This window comes from Arachis hypogaea, chromosome 19 (assembly GCF_003086295.3).
Source record: "Arachis hypogaea cultivar Tifrunner chromosome 19, arahy.Tifrunner.gnm2.J5K5, whole genome shotgun sequence".
Taxonomy (NCBI): Eukaryota; Viridiplantae; Streptophyta; class Magnoliopsida; order Fabales; family Fabaceae; genus Arachis; species Arachis hypogaea.
Window position 1 is genome coordinate 150,653 of NC_092054.1, and position 20,045 is coordinate 170,697.

At 38.0% G+C, this 20,045-nt stretch overlaps 2 protein-coding genes across 3 annotated transcripts; both read right to left on the minus strand.

Annotated features, from left to right (window-relative positions):
* Positions 1-15: 15 nt before the first annotated feature.
* LOC112752093 (uncharacterized) lies at positions 16-4,165 on the minus strand. 2 transcript variants are annotated; one of them, XM_025801492.3, is made up of 10 exons: positions 3,853-4,165; positions 3,715-3,753; positions 3,520-3,643; positions 3,173-3,234; positions 2,581-2,648; positions 2,201-2,250; positions 1,784-1,853; positions 1,135-1,258; positions 760-876; positions 16-473 (listed from the first exon to the last, which is right to left on the minus strand). In XM_025801492.3, the coding sequence occupies exons 1-10, from the start codon at positions 4,081-4,083 to the stop codon at positions 375-377; spliced, it is 984 nt and encodes a 327-aa protein (XP_025657277.1). In that variant the 5' UTR covers positions 4,084-4,165; the 3' UTR covers positions 16-374. The 2 variants fall into 2 exon arrangements, with proteins under 2 accessions (XP_025657277.1, XP_025657280.1); XM_025801495.3 differs by lacking the exon at positions 1,135-1,258.
* Positions 4,166-17,517: 13,352 nt separating this feature from the next.
* On the minus strand, positions 17,518-19,633 carry LOC112749464 (lysine histidine transporter-like 5). The gene is made up of 7 exons (XM_025797713.2): positions 19,467-19,633; positions 18,985-19,368; positions 18,500-18,896; positions 18,288-18,393; positions 18,117-18,208; positions 17,956-18,027; positions 17,518-17,863 (listed from the first exon to the last, which is right to left on the minus strand). The coding sequence occupies exons 1-7, from the start codon at positions 19,631-19,633 to the stop codon at positions 17,765-17,767; spliced, it is 1,317 nt and encodes a 438-aa protein (XP_025653498.1). The 3' UTR covers positions 17,518-17,764.
* Between the last annotated feature and the right edge of the window lie 412 nt (positions 19,634-20,045).

Here is a 20,045-nt window from a genome sequence, read left to right on the forward strand (position 1 = left end):
TATTAGAAGAGTGAGAAGATCAAATAGGGCTATTTTTCATGAATGGTGAAGATTAAAACAAAAGTCATATGACATTTTGATACTAACCAATAGGGTAGCACAAATCCGAAATCAAACCTATATGTTCAACTAACTCTAAAAATGACCAGGATACATCCTCTACTCCTTAATGAAAAAAGCTACTCCATATCACTTTTTATTCTAAATAAAATCAAGACTCAAGAGATTCAGTCGACTTATAATTACTTAATTAGTCCTATTCTACTTTATACAATCCTCTCTAGCCTATAATACCCTGGACCTCTGCACAGGCTTGTTGGTGAATAGTGATTCCAATCCAAAGCACGAAATTCTTCGGCTACAGAGAGTGGAAATCATACAATAGCTGTGGAATAGGTTTCAAACAAATAAGATAGGATCATCTTATAGTCCCCAGATTGAAATCCAGTATTGTGATCAATCATGTAAGGAACCTGTAAAAGACAATTTTCATATTTGAGTAGAGAGAAATTAAAAATCTTTTGCAATCTTCCTTCTTACCATTTTGTGTTCTGTTGTCAATATATATATATATTTTCATTATTGGACATAACCACCTACTTGCTTAAGGTCGTCCACGCTAATGGTATAGCCCTATAGGGCAGCAAACCCACTGTAAAACTTCAATTTCCAATTTTGAACAAACAACCAACGTATCTGGAAGCATACGGATCTAATTTCAGTTAAACTGGTAAGCAATTTTGTTGATCTAAATCTGACCTCTTTAGATCCGGAAGCATCCAAAAGTAACTTAATCTGACGAGATCCTTCTCCAACATTTTGTAGAGTGTAAGGAAGTTCCAATTCACACAATGCCTCACGAACAATTCGTGCATACTGTAGGGTGCAATTTTACATCTGTTTAGTTTGAGAAGAAAAACAAGAATACAAAATAATAACAGGCCATAACTTCAACACAATTATGTGGATTTGTTCTGTCCATCATAGTTGAATTTAAACAAAGGAAACTACGGTCAAACAACACTAGCTCTCTTTCCATACCACAGTCTAGGCCAAGTGGAAACTAAAAAACAAGTTTGAGTGTCTGCATTTGCATTTCCTCCACAAACTAGAGATAGAAAATTATTATCTTACTGGATTATTTTCGTATGAGAAGAGCTCCAACTTCCCTGGAGGAATGTCAAGCCTGGAACGTTCCCAAAGGGTCATTCCCCTACCTGCTCGAAGTATTGTTGGCATCCATCCAGTAAAAATAGTGCTGGACAAGAGTAACTTACCGTTTATTCGGGTACAGTTAAATTAAATTGATAAAAAAAAAAATTTTAATGAAAGTATTTTTTTTTATTTTTTAGCGTGTGGTAAATTTCTAGTAATAAAAATAAAAATACTAGAAAAATAAAAATAAGATTTTTTTTTTAAAAATTCACCCAAACAATTTCTATTAAGGGAAAAAATAAAAGCCAACTTTAATTTTATCCTCATCAAAACCATGGAGCAACGACTGGTACAATTAGTCTTGTAAATGTTGACATCTCTTTAACTCTTTGTATTAAGATTTAAGACTTACAATCATTACACGGTTGCTTTGTGATTTGCCCAAGATTGGAAGACACTGTTTATGTAAGTATTCCTTAGCTGGGAAAACACTGCTCAGGGACTACCTTAACTCGTTCATGTGCATATTAAATTAAGATATTCTAGTCTACTGTAAATCGATAACAACGATGGTTTGAAATTAATAGATCTAATTAATGACATCCAAAACAAGAATTGTATCAGATACCTCTCCAGTAAACCCAATGATGGACTTCTACCTTCTCCATATCGCTCAAACAAGTATTTCACGATATCACCTACAACAAGACACGAAGAATTAAATAAAAGGGAAGAAGCCATGCAGAATCAGGTCGAGTTAAAGGCTACGTTGCATACTTGCATTTAGTAACCTAGCAAATCTATTAACACAAATCTGTATACAACACTCAATGGATTGAATTAGTTAATATGATTTACTAATACAACTAAGAAAAAAAAAAGTGAAACTTCATGCAAGAAATCTGGAGATGAAAAATAAGTTGTTAACATGGTCTCCTCAAACCAGTTAAAGGAACCGCAAATGTTGGTGATTTATGACACTGCGACTATACAGATAAGCAGCAACTACTTGGAGAAAGAAGAGAGATAGAGCTTCCTCACGTACCACTTTCATACATAGAAACACCACAATTTTGATCAATGAGGAAAGGAAACCTACAAAAGAATGTCACAGAAGCAAATTCAAAATAAATATGATATTTGAAAAGAAAAGAAGAGCATCAAACTATTACACTTGCATTAAATATGTTGTGAAATGCACGCAACAAAAGATTTTTAAAAAGAAATCAAAATGAACATCTGGAACAAGTTTTTTCTTTTTCTTTTTTTTAAAAAAAGGAAAAAGAAAAAAAGAAAGGGCATATACTTAAAAATTAATAGACATATGGTATACTCTGAAAGTTGCTTTTAGATTATCGATATTCAGCTATACTGCAATAAAATCATCAACCAATAAGAAATGATATGACACGGGGAATCACATACTGCTCTTTGCCACCAGTTCTTCTTACCACCTCTCTGTGTCTTACAGAACCCTTAGGACAAGGATAAACCTATTTGAATTGATATCACCAAAAGGGTTAATATTAGCCGAACTGATTGATAAAAGTGAACTTAAATCAATTTCGTCATGTCACAACTCTCAACTAAAAATATTTTAATTCATTGACTGTAATTAAGTTCTCATACAAAAAGGAAGTATCAAATCGTTCTGTTTTGCTCTAATCAGTTACTCTGTTTGACAAAAAAAAAATCAATAATCAATTAAATGAGTGCCGGTCATGTTTATATTCATGCAATTCCTTTTAATGAAAACAAAGTCAAGAGTTTGTTTTCATATTTCAATGTTTTCTAATTCTAGGATTTTGTGAAAGATAAATTAATAACAAAATATAAATTTTTATTATTTTCACCGATTTTACTTTTTCTTCATAAACTAATGAAAACGAATACGCAAGGCACTAAGGCAACAAGGCCCGTTAATAAACAGGGTCGTAACTGGTAAGTGTATGTGACTATGTGCATAGAAAAAAAGAAAGGAAGCTGTATGTGACCATATGATGTATCTGAAGCTAACCTCCACAGAAAGATCTAGTTCAGTCAAGGCCTCCCGTACCCTTCTACAAAAGGGGCATGCCTCTGTTGACAAACAATGTTTCAGCTTTCAAGATTTAATATTGGACAAGTACAAACTTTAATGATAAATTCACAACAATCACAAGGGTTCGGATGAGAACTGGTACAGTAAATATTAACATTGAGTGAGAGTGTGAGACCAAGAGCGGGGCTTAGCAATAATATAATGTTCTCAAAAGAAATAAATCAATATCTTGTAGAACGTTGTGCAGTATAAGTAAATGAAATTATTAGCAATAGCATGTGAGGATTGCTGGAAAACATGTAGCTAAAGTGGAAGAAGCATACCAAATTCAAAAAGCTGCAGATTAACAGGAAGATTTGAGGTGATGGGAGTGTTGAGTGAAGTGTGACGTTTGGATTTTGTTCCCCATGGAAATCTTGAGAGGGTAGCCAAGGAAGATGTTGCCACCTGCCATTCGACATATGAATTAAATTTTGGACGTGAAAATGAAATAGGGAGGAAGAAGTGGGATTGTTGACCTCGAAAGTGAAATTGCGTTGTTTAGAAGGATCTCCTCCCTGTGAATGTGTAAGAGACAGCAACAACATTACAACATGTCATTGAAGGAACAAAGCATAAGGATAAGGGTATTATCGGAGTGAGTGGAGTGAAGTTACAGAGAAAAGCTTGAGCAGAGGACATAGAAAAGCGAGAAAGCTTGTGTTTGTGGGGGGAGACGGCTCCGTGCCCGAGTTTGATTTAGCTGCAACTCTGAATCTCTGGGAAGGGGAGGGAACTTGGAGAGGTTTGAAGTCTGAGGAGAAGAGAATTGGAGTTGCTAAGCCAATGCAATTGGGAGAAGATGAAGAACGGGGAAGAAAGTTGGAGGGGGAGCACCACAACGACATGATTTGGCCACACCCTTACGTATCTGTGAATCTGTGTTGTCGTCTCGTGTGCACTTGATGGATCAAGTTCTCATTCTTATTTCAATTATTATCCAGTTGGTTTGGAATTGTGTTATCCCTAAGGGTGGCAACTAGGGTGTTCAAATCTAAACCGATCTAAATTAAATTGTTCATCCAATCCAATCCAAACCGAAAATCGATTAAAACCACACTAATTCGAATTTGATTGGATCTTATTTTTTGTAAACCGTTGGATCGGATCGGATTTTGGATCTACTTTTCACAACCGATCCAATCCAAACCGCACAATGTGTTATAATATTATTATTTTATTATTATGTTTACAATTATACTTATAACATATTCAATTTGTTATACATTTTTATATTTTTCATGTATTATTATTATTTAATAGATGTTTTATGTTCAAAATGTGATTTATTTATTTATTTTAAGTAACCTATCATTTTATTTCTATTGTTATGTTATCGTTGGTTTTTTAAGATATTGTTAAGACTTGCTATGTTATTGTTGATTATTTTAAATTTGATGTTGAGACTTGTTATATATATTTAATTTTTTTAATTTACAAAACCGCAAATCCAATCCAATCCAAACCGCTCAAAATTGGATCGGATCGGATTGGATTTTTTTAAAAAGATCATCCAATCCAAACCGCACCGCAAGTAAACATAGTGTTCGGATCGGATGAGTTTTTGACTCAAAACCGATCCAAACCGCACCGCGAACACCCCTAGTGGCAACATCCGGGAATTCTCTCAATTGTTAAAAAAATTGAGAGTGTAAAGTGTGATCTTTTATCTTTCATTGTTCTCTCTTTCATATTTATTTTTGGTCCCACTTATAAAATTAATGGTGAGAGATCACACTTTACTCTCTCAATTGTTAAAAAAAATTGAGAGGATCCATTCCCGGCAACATCCACCCTATTTGCGGCTACTCAATCCGACTCCATCCGATCGAGTAGGCTTGTCAACCTGATCCGCAACAGAGAGAATAAGGTGCGGATAAGGTTCTTGTGCGGGTTGGGTAGGATAGGGTTACTAACCCGCACCCTATATATCTATATGTTATATACTTATATAAAAATATGTTTCAAGTGGATGTTAAACGAAAGACCTTTCACTAAATGCAAAAGATCATTAACCACTAAAAAAATATCATTAATTAATAATTTAATACTTTTTCTTTTACATAAAAGTCAATTATATTTTAAATTATCATCAAGTTATATAATAATGTTGCATCTTTTTTGTAACTTGCGAGTACGGTCGAGTACCCGCGAGTTAATAATGGGTAGGGTTAGGGTTGAGACATTCTCAACCTGCAGATAGAGTATGATTGAGTTTATATAAAAATTTCAACTCGCGAGTAAAATTAGGGTTGACTCCAAACCCTACCCTATCTTATCCAGTGCCACTCTTAGTTATGCCCTTTAAACACCTAGTTATCCCCTTTAAACACTTGTTTTGACATAACTAGATAAGCATTGAAAACATTTGAATTTATAAGCCCCTTGCCCCCGCTGACTATATTTTCCTAAAAATGTTGACCACATTATGAGGAGTGCCAATAGATTAGCAGGTTTTATGATTTATAGTTATCAATTAGTCATTATTAATATTTTTAATGGTGTGAAATTATATTTAATGGTGTAAAATTATTCATTTTTTTTTACTGGTTAAATACTGACAAAATTTTAATAAAAGTACTAGCCCTTAAACTTTCTCTTTTTATATATTCAATGTCAGATACGTCCAAGTGCTACAAATCAACAAAATGTAATTATAATTAAAACGATAATGATAGGAATACAAGATATTTTATTATAATTTAATATTTATAATTTTATATATATAATATTATTTCGGTCTGGAATTGGGTTCCGAGGTATAGGTCGGCGACAGCTAGAATAGCATTGATGGCGTCTTTCTCCTATGTGCTGCATCTCGAGCTCCTTCCTCGTCCGAGCAATGTGAAAAAATTGCAAAAAAGACTTCGATGCTTAAGTCAGTTCGTGATAAAAAAAATAGCAATAGCAATGGATTTTGAGCTTTGTTTTGTGTGTGATCGTTATCTATCTTATCTTAGGTCACTCGCAACATCTTATTTATAATTGAACGAGTGCGTTTGTTGAGATCCCGAGATTTCCTGGGATATGAGTCGAGGTAGCGCGTATATTTCTTGTTCGGTGCAACTGACTTTGACTTAGCTGATTTGAGGTATAACGTCAGTTTGAGTTATTAGGCACGGATCACAGCACCCAAACTTGACTTGCTAATGTCAGAAGCAAGTTGAGCTTTTGTTTGAATATTCGACGTTATACCTGGCTTTATTGTATCCAAGCACCCAAGCTCAATATGATGCCGACTTGTTAGTAACTGCTGCTTTTTTCGTTTGGTAATTACTGTGCATTTATTGTCCTTAAGAACCAGCAAGGCACGTTTGCAATAAATGTTAGTGGGGTATTGGTTCGAGGTAATCATAACCACTATGTTCTTTGGTTATTCGAACGGTTTCCTTGATTTGATGGCCAGGGTTTATTTGCTTGTTTTTCCCTTACTGATGTTTACTTGAACACTTTTCAGTTTGTTTGTGTTGGAGACACATACTAAGTCAAGGGGGATGGCGACAAAAGGTAAGACTTTTTCATTTCTTTCCATCTCTGTATTTCTGCTAAGTTGTTAACCATGAAAAATCCAGAAGATAAAGTAGTGGAGGTAAAGGACGATCTGTATAAATGGGTGCATGCGAACATTAAATGTCGCGCTTCCCTTCTTCAAAGTGTGAAGAGTTTATGTATTTTTAATGCCGTGAACTGGGTTCGTGGTGGCTTTGGTATACGTATCGAGTTGCTTCCCTATAATGCAGAGGATAGGGTTTGTGAAAAAAGGGGATTTGGACTTATTTCTATGTATATACCTATTTGTTTACTGAATTGGGTGTGAAACTTCCTTTTTTGGATTTTGAGTGTTCAATATTAACACAGCTCAACTGTGCTCCATCACAGTTGCACCCGAATTCCTGGGCGTTTATTCGTGCTTTTGAATGTGTAATGCATTTCCTGGAGACCGCCCCTACATTGAATATTTTCTTTTCGCTTTTCCAAGAGAAATGGGTCCGTAAAGGCCTTTGGATAAATTTAAGTAGTTTTCCTGGTCACTCCATTTTTATGTTATATAAATCGTTATTTAAAAGTTTCAAAGATATGTTCGTTAAGGTCCGTTCTTGTGAGACGGAATATCCGTTCTTCTTGGATTCAGAGTTAGGAGAAACTTTTCCCTTGTATTGGTGTCCTGAACCTATGAAGATTCTGGAAGCGATAGGTAGATCTGATGAGGAAGACAAGTTGTTGGACTTTTTTATTGAGTGTTTCTCTTCTGGGAAACTTTTATGTATTGATGATGTTTTGAAATGATATATTGATAAGAGTAGGGGTGTGCATGGCCCGGTCCGGCCCGAAGACCCGGCCCGGCCCCAAACACTTTAGGGGCTAATTTGTTGTGATTTCATCGGGTCTAGGGCCGGGTATGGGTCTCAAAAGTAGACCCGGTCATTATTTCGGGTCGGGTCCGGGCCATAGCTCGGGTCACCCGAAATCGGCCCGGTGGCCCGGTCATCATACACAATTAATATTTTGTGTTATTAGTGATGGATGATAGCTATTATTATGTGAAATTTAAGTATTGTAAACCTTAATATTTTGTGTTATTAGTCATTATATATAAGACTATAAGTTAATGTTTTATGTTTAAAATGCATAAGACTTTAGACTAATGCATAATCTTGTGTTATTTGTATTGATTTAAATATTTGGTGTTATTAGGCAATATTAGTATTGATTATGGTTATACTTTAATTTTAGAGAAGAGTTAGTTCTTATTATATTTTTCTAAGTGAATTTTACATGCTAACTTACAAGAAGGTATCAAGGTAATATAATGTTAACGGCCCGGTTTTCACCCGGTATAATCGTGGCCCGAAAGTGTATAAGTTTCATCGGGTCTAGGGTCGGGTTTGGGTCTAACAAATAGGCCCGGTATATATTTCGGGCCGGGTCTGGGTCACATCAAACCCGGTTTCACCCGGCCCATGCACACCCCTAGATAAGAGTTTCTATGGTTTTGTTTTGGTTTGTCATATTTCTACTGTACTTTGTTTGTCGTAGGAGGAAGAGTTCCGAGCTTATCTTCGGTGAAAATGAGGTCATTTTTGGAGAAGAAAAAGGAGGGAAAAGAGGTCTCGGTGAGTAAGGTTGTGAAGGAGACCAATGCTGATGTCACTCAGTCTAGTGCTCATCCTCGTGGTGAAAAAACAAAAAGCCCTGCACCCGAAGGCTCGGTCGAGGTTCTATCTGGTGTTGACTTGGTTTTTAGTTCTGGGGTCAAAAGTGGGGTAAAGAAACAGATGTGTTTGCATGGGTTTATGCCTCGTAGTAGTGCTGAATCTGTTTGGAGTGATCGGTTTTCCTTTGCTGCCTTGGAAGACAGGGTCACGCAGAACTCCCAAGATGTCCCACTGCTGAGGAATGTTGGTAAAGAAACCATTGGAAAATATATGCAGTAAGTTCCACCTTTGCTTGTCTTTCTTTCCTGTTTTAGTTTACAAATTAAACTTGCATTGTTTGTAGGTTATGGCTTCCAGGTTACTCTGTGTTGGTTGCAGCACCGAGATACTGGGGGTTGAAGAAAGGAAAGAAACAGATAAGGTTAAAAAACTTGCAAAATCAATTGCTGAGAGGGATGAGGTAATCATCGACTTGACTAAAAGGATGAAGGATATGGAGAACGAAGTTGGTACTTTGCAAGACCAGATCTGATCACTTCAAGGACACCTGAAGGAAGCCGATGTGGAGAAAGGCAAGTCGGCATCTCGGATCCGAGAACTTGAAGAAGAGGGTTTGGAATTGTTTGTTGCAGGGTTTGACTGTGCTATAAGTCAAGTTGGTGTGTTTGCTCCTGATCTCAATGTCAGTCACTTTGATGTCATCAAAATGGTTGTGAATGGCCAATTGGTTGATGATGAACCTGAGGGGGAGGTCCAGGATGAGACTGCAGATGCAGTTGATAAATGAATTTCGACTTTAGTTTGTATTTTGTCTAGGTTTGACGATTAGACTTTTGTTCTATTTATCTGAACTCTTTTTGTAAAAAATGACTATGACCTTGTATGTCATTGCATCGTGTTTTGTTGCTATTTTGGTTGCATTTCTACTGTATGGTAGACAGAATATTTGTTCAGATGAAATGTATAAATTGATAAACTGAATAATGCTTGATAGATTTGAAGTGGTCGGCCTCGTTAAAACCTCCCCGAGTAAAACCCTTTTTTGCAAAAAACCTCGGTGGTAGGAAAAAGAGTACCTCCCGACCTTCAAATGGATACAAATGTTTAAGTGTGGTATAGGTAGGGGTGACAAACGGGCCTAAACCCGCCGGCCCAGCTTGCGTAACCCGCCAAAAAAGCGGGCCGGGCTGGAAAATTGGGACCGCCAAATAGCAAAAGTCCGCCTAACTTGCACCGCTTAAACTGCGGGCTTTGCGGGGCGGGCTTCCCCGTCGGGCTTATTATTATTTTTTTTGCAAGGGGGTATTTTTGCAATTTTTTGCCAAAACCCAACTTCCCCCAACCCAACTTACAAGAGAATGAAGATGAAATTAAATATTTTGAATTATGTTTATTTTACTTTGGAGACAATATTTATAATTATGTTTTGGATGAAAACCTGGTGTATAATTATGTTTATTAGATATTTATAAATACAAAGACTTTAATATTTGTGAATATAAAAATTATAATTTTTTATGCTTTTAGAAATTATAAATTTATTAAAATGATTATAAAATTATATATATTATTTAATAATTAATAGTAAAAAAAGAAGAGATTTGGTGGGCTTAGCCCGGCAGCCTGCAGTTAGGCGGGATGGGGTGGGATTTTAGAACCGCCTCACTAGGCGGGGCGGGGCGAGCTTCCCCACTTGCCACCCCTAAGTACAAGCGTAGTGACGAAATATTCCATGTACTTGGTAAGTCAACCCCCTTCCAGAGTTTGTAGGGAGTACGCTCTTCGGCCATGAACCTGTGAAATTCGGAAAGGACCTTCCCAATTTGCAGCGAGCTTGCCTTGTCCCGAGGGTTTTCGGACGTCTTCAAGTTGTCTGAGGACGAGATCTCCTTGGTGGAGTGGCTGCAATTTGACCTTCTTGTTGTACTTGCGTTGAACCATGAGCTGCATCACTTCTTGACGTATCCTTGCATCTTGTCATACTTCTTCTATTGTATCCACCTCGGCTTTTCTCATTCGGTCATTCGCCTCTCATCAAAATGATTGGTTCTGATTGATCCTTGGGCTATTTCTATCAGGATCATGGCATCGGATCCAAACACCAATTTGAAAGGCGTTTTCTTGGTCGAGCTTTGTGGGGTGGTGTTCTATCCCCAAAGTATCTCTGGTATTAACTCGGCCCACTGTCCTTTGGCTAGAGTTAACTTTTTCCTTAGTGCCTGCCAAATGATCTTATTAGCTACCTCGGCGAGCCCGTTAGTCTGTGGGTACTCGACTGATGAAAAATGATGTTTTATGTTCAAGGTTTGTAAAAAAGATGCTATTTTTTTATCAGTAAACTACCCACCGTTGTCAGTAACAATGTCCATAGGTAATCCATATCAGCATATAATAAATTTCTAAATGAAACTTTGTACCTTGTTCGATGTTATTTTGGCGAGTGGTTGAGCCTCTATCCACTTTGTAAAATAGTCAATTGCCACAAGTAGGAATTTTACCTGGCCTTGTGATATTGAAAAAGGACCGAGGATGTCCATCCCCCATTTGTGGAATGGCCATCCGATATCCGATGTGTGCAATGTCTCGGCTGGGTTGTGAATTATTGGTGCACACTTTTGGCAGTTGTTACATCGTTGGACTTTGTTCATGCAATCTTTCTTTAGTGAGGGTCAATAACATCCTGCTCTTAGTAACTTTGCTACAAGGCTTCGGCCACCTATGTGTATTCCACAAATGCCTTTGCGTGCTTCTAACATTGCTAAGGCTGCGTCTTCGTCCCCCAAGCATTTGAGTAGAGGCCGGGAAAACCCCCGTCTATAAAGGTCGTTTCCAATGATGGTGAAATAGCTTACTTTTTTCTTGAAGACCTTTGGATTATTCTCCGTTGTTGGTATTGTTCCATTTTTCAGAAAATTAACATATTGAGCTCTCTAGTCTTCTACCTGTGATAAACTTAGAACACGGTTGTTGCCTATACTAGGTCGTTCTAGGGTTATTTGTGACAATTCAGATGATGTATTTATTTTTCTTGAAGTAGCTAACTTGGATAATATATCAGCCCTATTGTTTTCATTTCTATGAACATGTGTGATTTGAAAATTTTGAAATCCCTGGATTAAATGTTGTACTTGTGTTAAATATTGTTCTAATAAAGGCTCGCGTACCTGGAAAATGCCATTTACCTGTTGAACGACGAGGAGGGAGTCACAATAGACTTTAATATGTTGAATTCCACTCTCTTTGGCTAGTCGTAGGCCAGCCAGAAGCACTTCATACTCGGATTGGTTATTGCTTACTGGGAACATGAACTTTATTGATTGCTCGGTAGAGACTCCCTCTTTGTCTTTGAGAACAATTCCTGCTCCCCTACCGTCTTTGTTAGAAGCACTATCCACATATAGCTCCCATTTTGGATAAATTTACCCTGTTGAGGTGAATCTTACAATGAAATCGGCTAGTACCTGTGATTTTAGTGATCCCCGAGCTTGGTAGTTGATATTGATTTCGGATAACTCGATGGACCATTTTGTTAATCTTCCTGCAAGATCAGGTCGTGTTAACACTTGCCGCAGCGGTTGATTGGTTCGTACTACGACCTTGTAGCTTTGAAAGTAGTGCCATAGGCGTCGTGCTGTAACCACCTGAGCATAGGCTAGTTTTTCAATGGTTGGGTATCGAGTTTCTACGTTTTGTAAAATTTTACTGATAAAGTAGACTGGGTGCTACTCCCGACCTGCTTCTGTCACAAGAACAGATGAAATTGAGTTAGCAGAAACTGAAAGGTATACATATAGTGGGTTACCATGTGTTGGTTTTCTCAATATCGGAGGTGATGATAGGATTTGCTTGAACTTGGTGAAGGCTGTCTCGCACTTATCCGACCATTCAAATTTGTTTGACTTCCGTAATGTGTTGAAGAAATGGGTTGATCTTGCTGCCATCGTTGGTAGGAATCTTAACAAGCCCACCAGTCTTCCTGTCAATTGCTGTACCTCTTTGATCATTGTTGGTGACTTCATCTGTATGACCGCATTGCGTTTGTCAGGGTTTGCTTCAAATCCTCTGTAGGTTAACATGAATCCTAGGAACTTTCCCCCTTGTACCCCGAAAGCGCATTTTTCAGGATTTAAGTGCATATTGTACTTTCTTAGTTGCTCGAATACCTCCTTGAGATCGGACAGGTGACTTTCTTCGGTCTCAGATTTGACGACCATATCGTCTACGCACACTTCCATATTCTTTCTGATCTGGTTCTAAAAAACCTTGTCCATCAAATGTTGGTAGGTAGCGCATGTGTTTTGAGGCCGAAAGGCACGACTTTGTAACAGAAATTCCCATGCTCGGTTATAATTGCCGTTTGTCCACATCTGAAGAGTGCATGAGTATCTGGTTATAGCCCGAATATGCATCCATAAAGCTTAATATTTTGTAACCAGAAGTATTTTCGACAAGCTTGTCAATGCACGACAACGGATAAGAGTCTTTTGGGAAGGCCTTGTTTAGGTCGGTGAAGTCTACACACATTCGCCATTTTTCCGAATTGTTTTTTACCATCACCCATTTGCTAACCAGGATGTGAAGTGGATTTCCCGAAAGAAACCCGCACTTAATAGCTTTTGTGTTTCTTTGATGGCTGCATCTACCTTTTCCTGTCCAAAATGTCTCTTCTGCTTTACTAGACGAGCTTTAGGATCCAAAGCGAGTTTGTGGCATATTGATGCGTGAGCATCTTCTCTATCTTTTCCTAGTGAATTTGCAGTCAAATTTTTTAGTTTAATCAAGATTTAAATATCTTTTAGCCACTATGGATGCTACTTTAAGTTGTGTGCAATTCTGTTTATTTCAAATAGCATTCGGATGGATTTGACGGAGTTTTATAGAAGAAGAGGCAGAAAGTGGATGATGCTGTCAACCCTGACCTCCCTACACTCTAACAAACATAACTTGAGCTATAGAAATCTAATCAACGTGATTCCATTCGCATTGGAAAGCTAACTTTCAGAGCTTTCCAATGATATATAATAGTATGCCCTTTTTCTTCATTCTGTACGGCCAAGGTGGTGCCTAACTTGGAATTTTCCAGGTTAGGCGCCATGATCTCAAGTTAGGCGCCACACCAAGCCATAAAATCATATTACAATTGGGAGGGGTGAAGTTAGGTGCCAGGTGTATGCCTCAACATGAAGTTAGGCACCAGGGAATCCAAGTTAAGCACCAGATTGGGACTTCACACCAAGTTAGGCGCCACAATCCACCAAGTTAGGCGCCAGGTCAGGCAAGTCGTGTCCAATCCTTGCTGCCTCCTCCAAGTTAGGCACCAAGTCCTCCAAGTTAGGTGCCACACTAATGATTCACAATGGTCCCCACGTCTCAATTGAAGATGCACGAATATCCTATTTTATTTTGATTAAAACTTTATTTTAATTACAAATAGGAAAAGATATTATTTAGTTTTAGAAAATATATTTTACATTAAAATTAAGATTAGATATAAAAGGGAAAAGAATCAGCCCTTCGGGCTCTTCTAATCTCTGATCTCATCTCTTTTCTTATACCTCATTCAGCAATTTACAGTTTTTTCAGAATCCTTATTTTCTCTCTGAACCATGCATGAGTAACTAAACCTCCACTGTTAAGGTTAGGAGTTCTGTTTATTTTATGAATTAATACTATTAATTTTTTATTTTAATTCATGTATTGATTTCAATTTCAATAATTGTTTTCGTTAATTATCTTATGAATCTGGGTGGAACGGAAGTATGACCCTTGTTCTAATTGAGTTCTTGTAAAACTTGAAAAAGCTCTTTGCTTGAACAACAGCTTGAAAATAAATTCTCCTAAATTTCTAATTATCTGGACTTAACGGGATACATGACATATAATCCTCTTATATTTGGATAATTAGGGTTTCTGTGACACATAAACTAGTTTTGAACTTAACCCTCTAATTGGAATCAAGTGATCAAGAAATTGGCAGTTGATGAAGGTTAGAGGAGACTAAAAAGGTCTAAGGAATTAGGGTTTAGTCACATATAGTTTGCCATGAATTGAATATTGCATGATTAAAATAGTTGGTAATAAGAAAAGTTAATCCGGAAAATAAATATCTCTGAAGCTTTAATTGTTTTCTCCATATATTTCACAACCCGTTTACTGCTTGCTTTCTGATTTTCTGAATTTACTGTTTAATGCAATTGAAACCCAAACACTCTTTTCTGTTTGTCTAACTAAGTAAATCACTTAAACATTATTGCTTAGTCCATCAATCCTCGTGGGATCGACCCTCATTCAGTTGTGGTACTACTTGGTACGATCCGATGCACTTGCCAGTTAGTTTGTGGGTTATAAATTGCGTACCACATATGACTTTTGGGTCTATCCCCGACATATTAGCAGGGGTTCAAGCGAACAGGTCGGCATTTTCCTGGCGTAAATTGGTGATTTGTTTCACGTACCCTGCAGATAAAGCAGAACCAATGTTAGTGTCCTGATTTTTGCTGTTAGAAATGCTTACCTCACTCAGGTCATCTATTGGAATAGGTCGTTACTCGTGATTGGTCCGAGGATAGTTCGGCTAGATCTGGTATATCGTTGGTATTGTAGACCAAATTTATCCTTGGTATCGGCGTTTGTTTTATTTTAAGGTCTGCATTGTAACATTGTCTTGCTTCCTTTCTATGTGAATATACTGTTGCTATGGTTCTATCTTGCAAGAAAAACTTGACGCACAAATGAATTGTGGAGACTATAGCTCTGAAAGTATTTAGAGATGATCTTCCTAGGATAATATTATAAGGACTAAAGTAATCGACAATTAAATACCGGATATCTAAAGTTTTTGAGTGAGGATACTCCCCTAAGGCCGTCCTCACCCAGATATAACCTATTATGGGGACTCTTTCCCCGGAAAATCCGACCAATTCACCGGAGGACGGTTGTAGCGCCTTGTCGTTTAGTTGCATCCTTTTTAATGTGGATAAGAACATGACATCGGCACTGCTTCCCAAATCCAGGAGAACTTTTCGAATCAATAAGTCTCCTGTTGTCACTGAGATTATTACTGGGTCATTGAGGTTAGGGTTTTGGATTCAAAATCTTTATTTGCAAATGTGATCTTCAGAACGGGGAAAGTAGATGTTTTTGACAGTGTCATCTTGTAATGTCAACATGGTCTGGTAGCTTCTTTTCTTGGCCGAGCTTGTGTTTCCACCACATGCAAATCCTCCTGATATGTAATTGATAATCAATTAGGTGGGTGGGATTGATTATGCTGCCATTGGTCCTTTTTGGTGTTTGTTGTCTAATGTTTTGTCATTGTCGAGATTGATGAACCTCGTTGCATCCTACTGCTGATGTATTTATCCAATAGTCCTTGCCGTGCCAGTCTCTCTAGCAAATCTTTGGCCACCATGCATTCGTCAGTGGTATGACCGAACTTCTGGTGGAACGTGCAGTGCTTGATTTTGTCCACATACTTTTGGTCTTGATAGGTACCTGCTTTGCTCGGTGGCTTTATGAGTTTGTTATGAAGGATTTCCTTGATTATATCCTCCATTTTTGTATTGAATTTGGTGTAGGAGTCGAACTTTGGGGTTAGCCTGAAAGGCTTTTTAAGCTCCTTGCTGGTCTGTGACCTTGGTTGTCTTTTTTCATCTCAGCAAGGTTGTTGCTTCTCTATTCGCCATGCTTTACGGAATTCCTCAATCTCCATTTGACCCGCAACTTTCTCTCAAAATTCTGCTAATGTTTTTGGCTTGGTGACAGCAATGGTCTCTTGGATCTTATCGGGGCGGAGGCCGCTCTTTAGTGCGTACAGGTGCACCTCAGGACTGAGGTCAGGTATCTCCATTGTTGCTTTGGCGAACCTCGTCATATAGTCTTTTAGGCTTTCATGTGGACCTTGCTTGATAGTGCTAAGGTAGTCAGACCCATGCACGTATATTTTTGAAGCCGCGAAGTATTCGATAAAAAACCTTGCCAATTCTTCGAAACAAGAGATTGAACCTGCAGGTATCTTAGAAAACCAGATTAAAGCAATACTGTCTAAAAAAATTGGAAAAGATTGACAAAGTATAGGGTTCGAGGCACCGTTAAAGAAAATCATGGATTGAATTTTCTTAATATGGATACGGGGATCTCCGAGTCCTTCATATGACTTGAGTGCGGTAGGCAACACAAAGTTCTTCGACATCTGAAATTTGACAATATCTTCCGAAAAAATTGTCTATAGTGAGTTTTTCTTTTGGCGGGGTGATCTCCTGGGAACTTGATTCCTGAGATCGTGTGACATTTGAAGTCGTGTTCTTAGGGTCCTTGGCATTAGACTTTCCGTTGTGGGTTGACTCTAGGAGCTCGAACATCATTTTAACCTCAGCGAGGAGGGTAGCATTCATGGCTACCAATTCATCATGAGTGGGAGGAAGAGTCCGAGGTACGGTGTCATCAACCATGGTCCTGCAAAAAATATTAAGATAAAGTGCAGGTGGGGTTAATTTAGAATAAACTTGGCCCCACGGTGGTGCCAAATGTTCCGGTCTGGAACTGGGTTCCGAGGTATAGGTCGGCGACAGCTGGAAGAGCACTGATGGCATCCTTCTCTTATGTGCTGCACCTCAAGTTCCTTTTTCATTCGAGCAATGTGGAGAACCCGCAAAAAAGTCTCTGATACTTAAGTCAGTTCATGATAAAAAAATAACAATAGCAATGGCTTTTTGAGTTCTGTTTTGTATGTGTTCGTTATCTATCTTAGGTCACTTGTAACATCTTATTTATGATTGAACGAGTACGTTTGTTGAGATCCCGAGATTTCCTAGAATATGAGCCGAGGTATAGCGCGGATATTTCTTGTTTGACGCAACTGACTTTGACTTAGCTGATTTGAGGTATAACGTCGGTTCGAGTTATTAGGCACGGATCAAATATAATATTATTTAATTACATTTCAACAATAATTAAAAAATATAAAATAAAATAATTTAAAATTATTTTAGATTAATTTTGTATTGTCTCTTACACGTTATTACTTTAAAAGATAGTAAACTCCTTAACATGAATTGGAACAGCTAAATATTATTACTATTGGGACAACATTCATAGTTAACATATATAGAATATTTAAATAATAATTTACAAATTGGCGATGAATCCGTAGGTACAAAAAATTCTACGAATTCATTAACAAAGAAAAATCATCGCACCTACCTAATATGTTTACGAAACATTCTAGCCAGGAAAAAAATTAAAAGATATCTATTTTTTGATAATATCATATAGATATCCATCAAAATAATTAATATTCTAAAAAAGAAATATTGTATAGCATAAAAAAAAAAGAAATAAAGAATAGAATTAGCTAAGATTACGAATCCTTGGTTTAGGAGAAAAATTTATACGTCTTTATGGAAAGAATGATTGTTCGCACTCCTCCGATGGGTGCAGTAATTGCTATGAAAAGACCAATAGTAACGCAAGCCTGTGACAAGAAGAAATGGTAAGATTGGCATAGAGTATAAATTATTTCCATGAAGAATGAGCATTGAATGAATTGAGTGTGAAAAGTAGTACCAGTGATGCATAAGAATGGACCTTGCTATAGTGCTTTGGTTTTGGGGCAGCAAGCCACAATAAACCCGGAATCTGTATTATGGATCCAATATTTTTGGGTTAGGATATAGTGATAAGAGAAATTTAGTTTGATAGTTATACATTAGTAAGTTAAAGCTCACAATATATGATGTTGATGTAAATGCGAGTCCTCCAAAGAAGCCTAACAATCCTCCAAAAAATGGAACACATAAGGCAATAAACCCCACAAGAGCTGCAAAGATAAGAAAAGGGAGGTTAATATTTAAATAATAATGCAATAAAAAGAGTTGATGAAAGTAGTGGGTTGTTACCGACGAAAAGGCTTCGAGAAACGAGGCGAAGAGTCCTGGAGCGAGCGAAGTTGTACTTTCGTACGAGGAGCGACTCAATGGTATCAAAAACAGGCATAGCAAAAACCTTGATAATGAAGAATTAGCTGCTAAGTAGGTAGGTAGGTAGGTAGAGGGGTATATATATGGGAAGGAAGGAAGGAAGGAAGTTGAAGGTGTATGTATGTATGTACCTGGAAGCTGCCTATGACATGAACGAAGACCATTAAATTAGCAATGGCAATGACCCAGGCGGGGTGCTCAAGTGAGATGAGGACATCGTCTTCAACGGCACTTCCGAAGGCCCAATACCCAGACACTGCTACTGCCATATAGCACAGAATAACTATCAAGTATGCAGACACCACGCCTCGCCACATTGGTTTCTTCGACGGTACTTCCTCCGTTGACGGCAGCGTCGCCTGGATCTCTAACACCACGCTGTGCCCCGCAAACGCAAATGCTATGGTCCCAAGCGCTGTGAACACATCAAATGTCATTCCCGCAACGGTGTGAGATCGAACTCCATAATGACTAGGATGATGATGCACCCCTATTACTATTGACGTCACCACTGCTACCGTCGAGTAACTGCATGCACGCGCGCAACGTCGGTATAATCGAGACCTACTGAACCAATACATATATATAATATATATTTATTATGCCCATTACCTACCAGACAGACATGAGGGCAGCGAGCATGGAAACTAGTTTAAGCTTATTGAAGTTAGGAGTCTGTGAGAGCAGAAACTGGAGGAAGATAAAGAAGAGGATGTAGAATGTCTGACGGACGCCACTCCAGCCGGGAATCAAGAGATCGAAGAACTTCTTCAGTGACTTGCCGCCGGTCACGCAATACACGATGGTGGACGCAATCTGTACGGTCAGCTGTTGCACCATCACCAACCAGAATCCCAGCTTAGGCCCAAGCATGTGCTCTCCCAATTCATAGTATCGATCAAATCTCTTCCCCGCAACCATTTCATGCATCTCCACCAGTTGCCACAGTGTATAGAATGTCACAAGCCATGACAACATGATTGCTGTTACACCTGGAATCCTATAATAACAGTACTTTATTCATCATATTCATATATATATATATAGGAACAAATTACACACACACGCACATACATATCCCTAGCTAATATTAATTACCATCCAAGCTGGGATATAGCAAATGGCAAGCCAAGGACTCCAGCGCCAACCATGGCAGTCACATTGTGGAAAGTCGAACACCACCATTTTGCGTCCCTAGCATCATTATTAGCATTAGCATTGTTTCCTTCGTTCTCACCCGCATTCTCCTGAACCGTTTGTTCCATGGGTATATACGTTGAGAATTAGTATAATATAATTAATAATGAATCTTAAGAGAGCGAAGAATTACTACAATAATTGGATGATCGATATCGGCGAGAATAGTATACCATTAGTAAAGCTGGCTCCAAGTGATATCTCCTTCGATATTCTCCGGGTTTGTCCAAGAATGGTAAAGGAAATGGAATTAAATATTACTGGATGGTAGTCAACATTCAGCCAATTTAAATAATGGTGCATCAGTTCGTTGCTGAATTAGTCATGGTTCCGAGGGTGTGGGAGAGAATAATGTTTAGGTAAGAAATTAGGATGATAATGTAAACGTGTAATGCCAGATGGCCACAATTCAAGTGTATATAGTATACTAGTAGTGCTGTACTTCAGTGAATTGAGCTAGGAACTCACTAATTGTTTCAG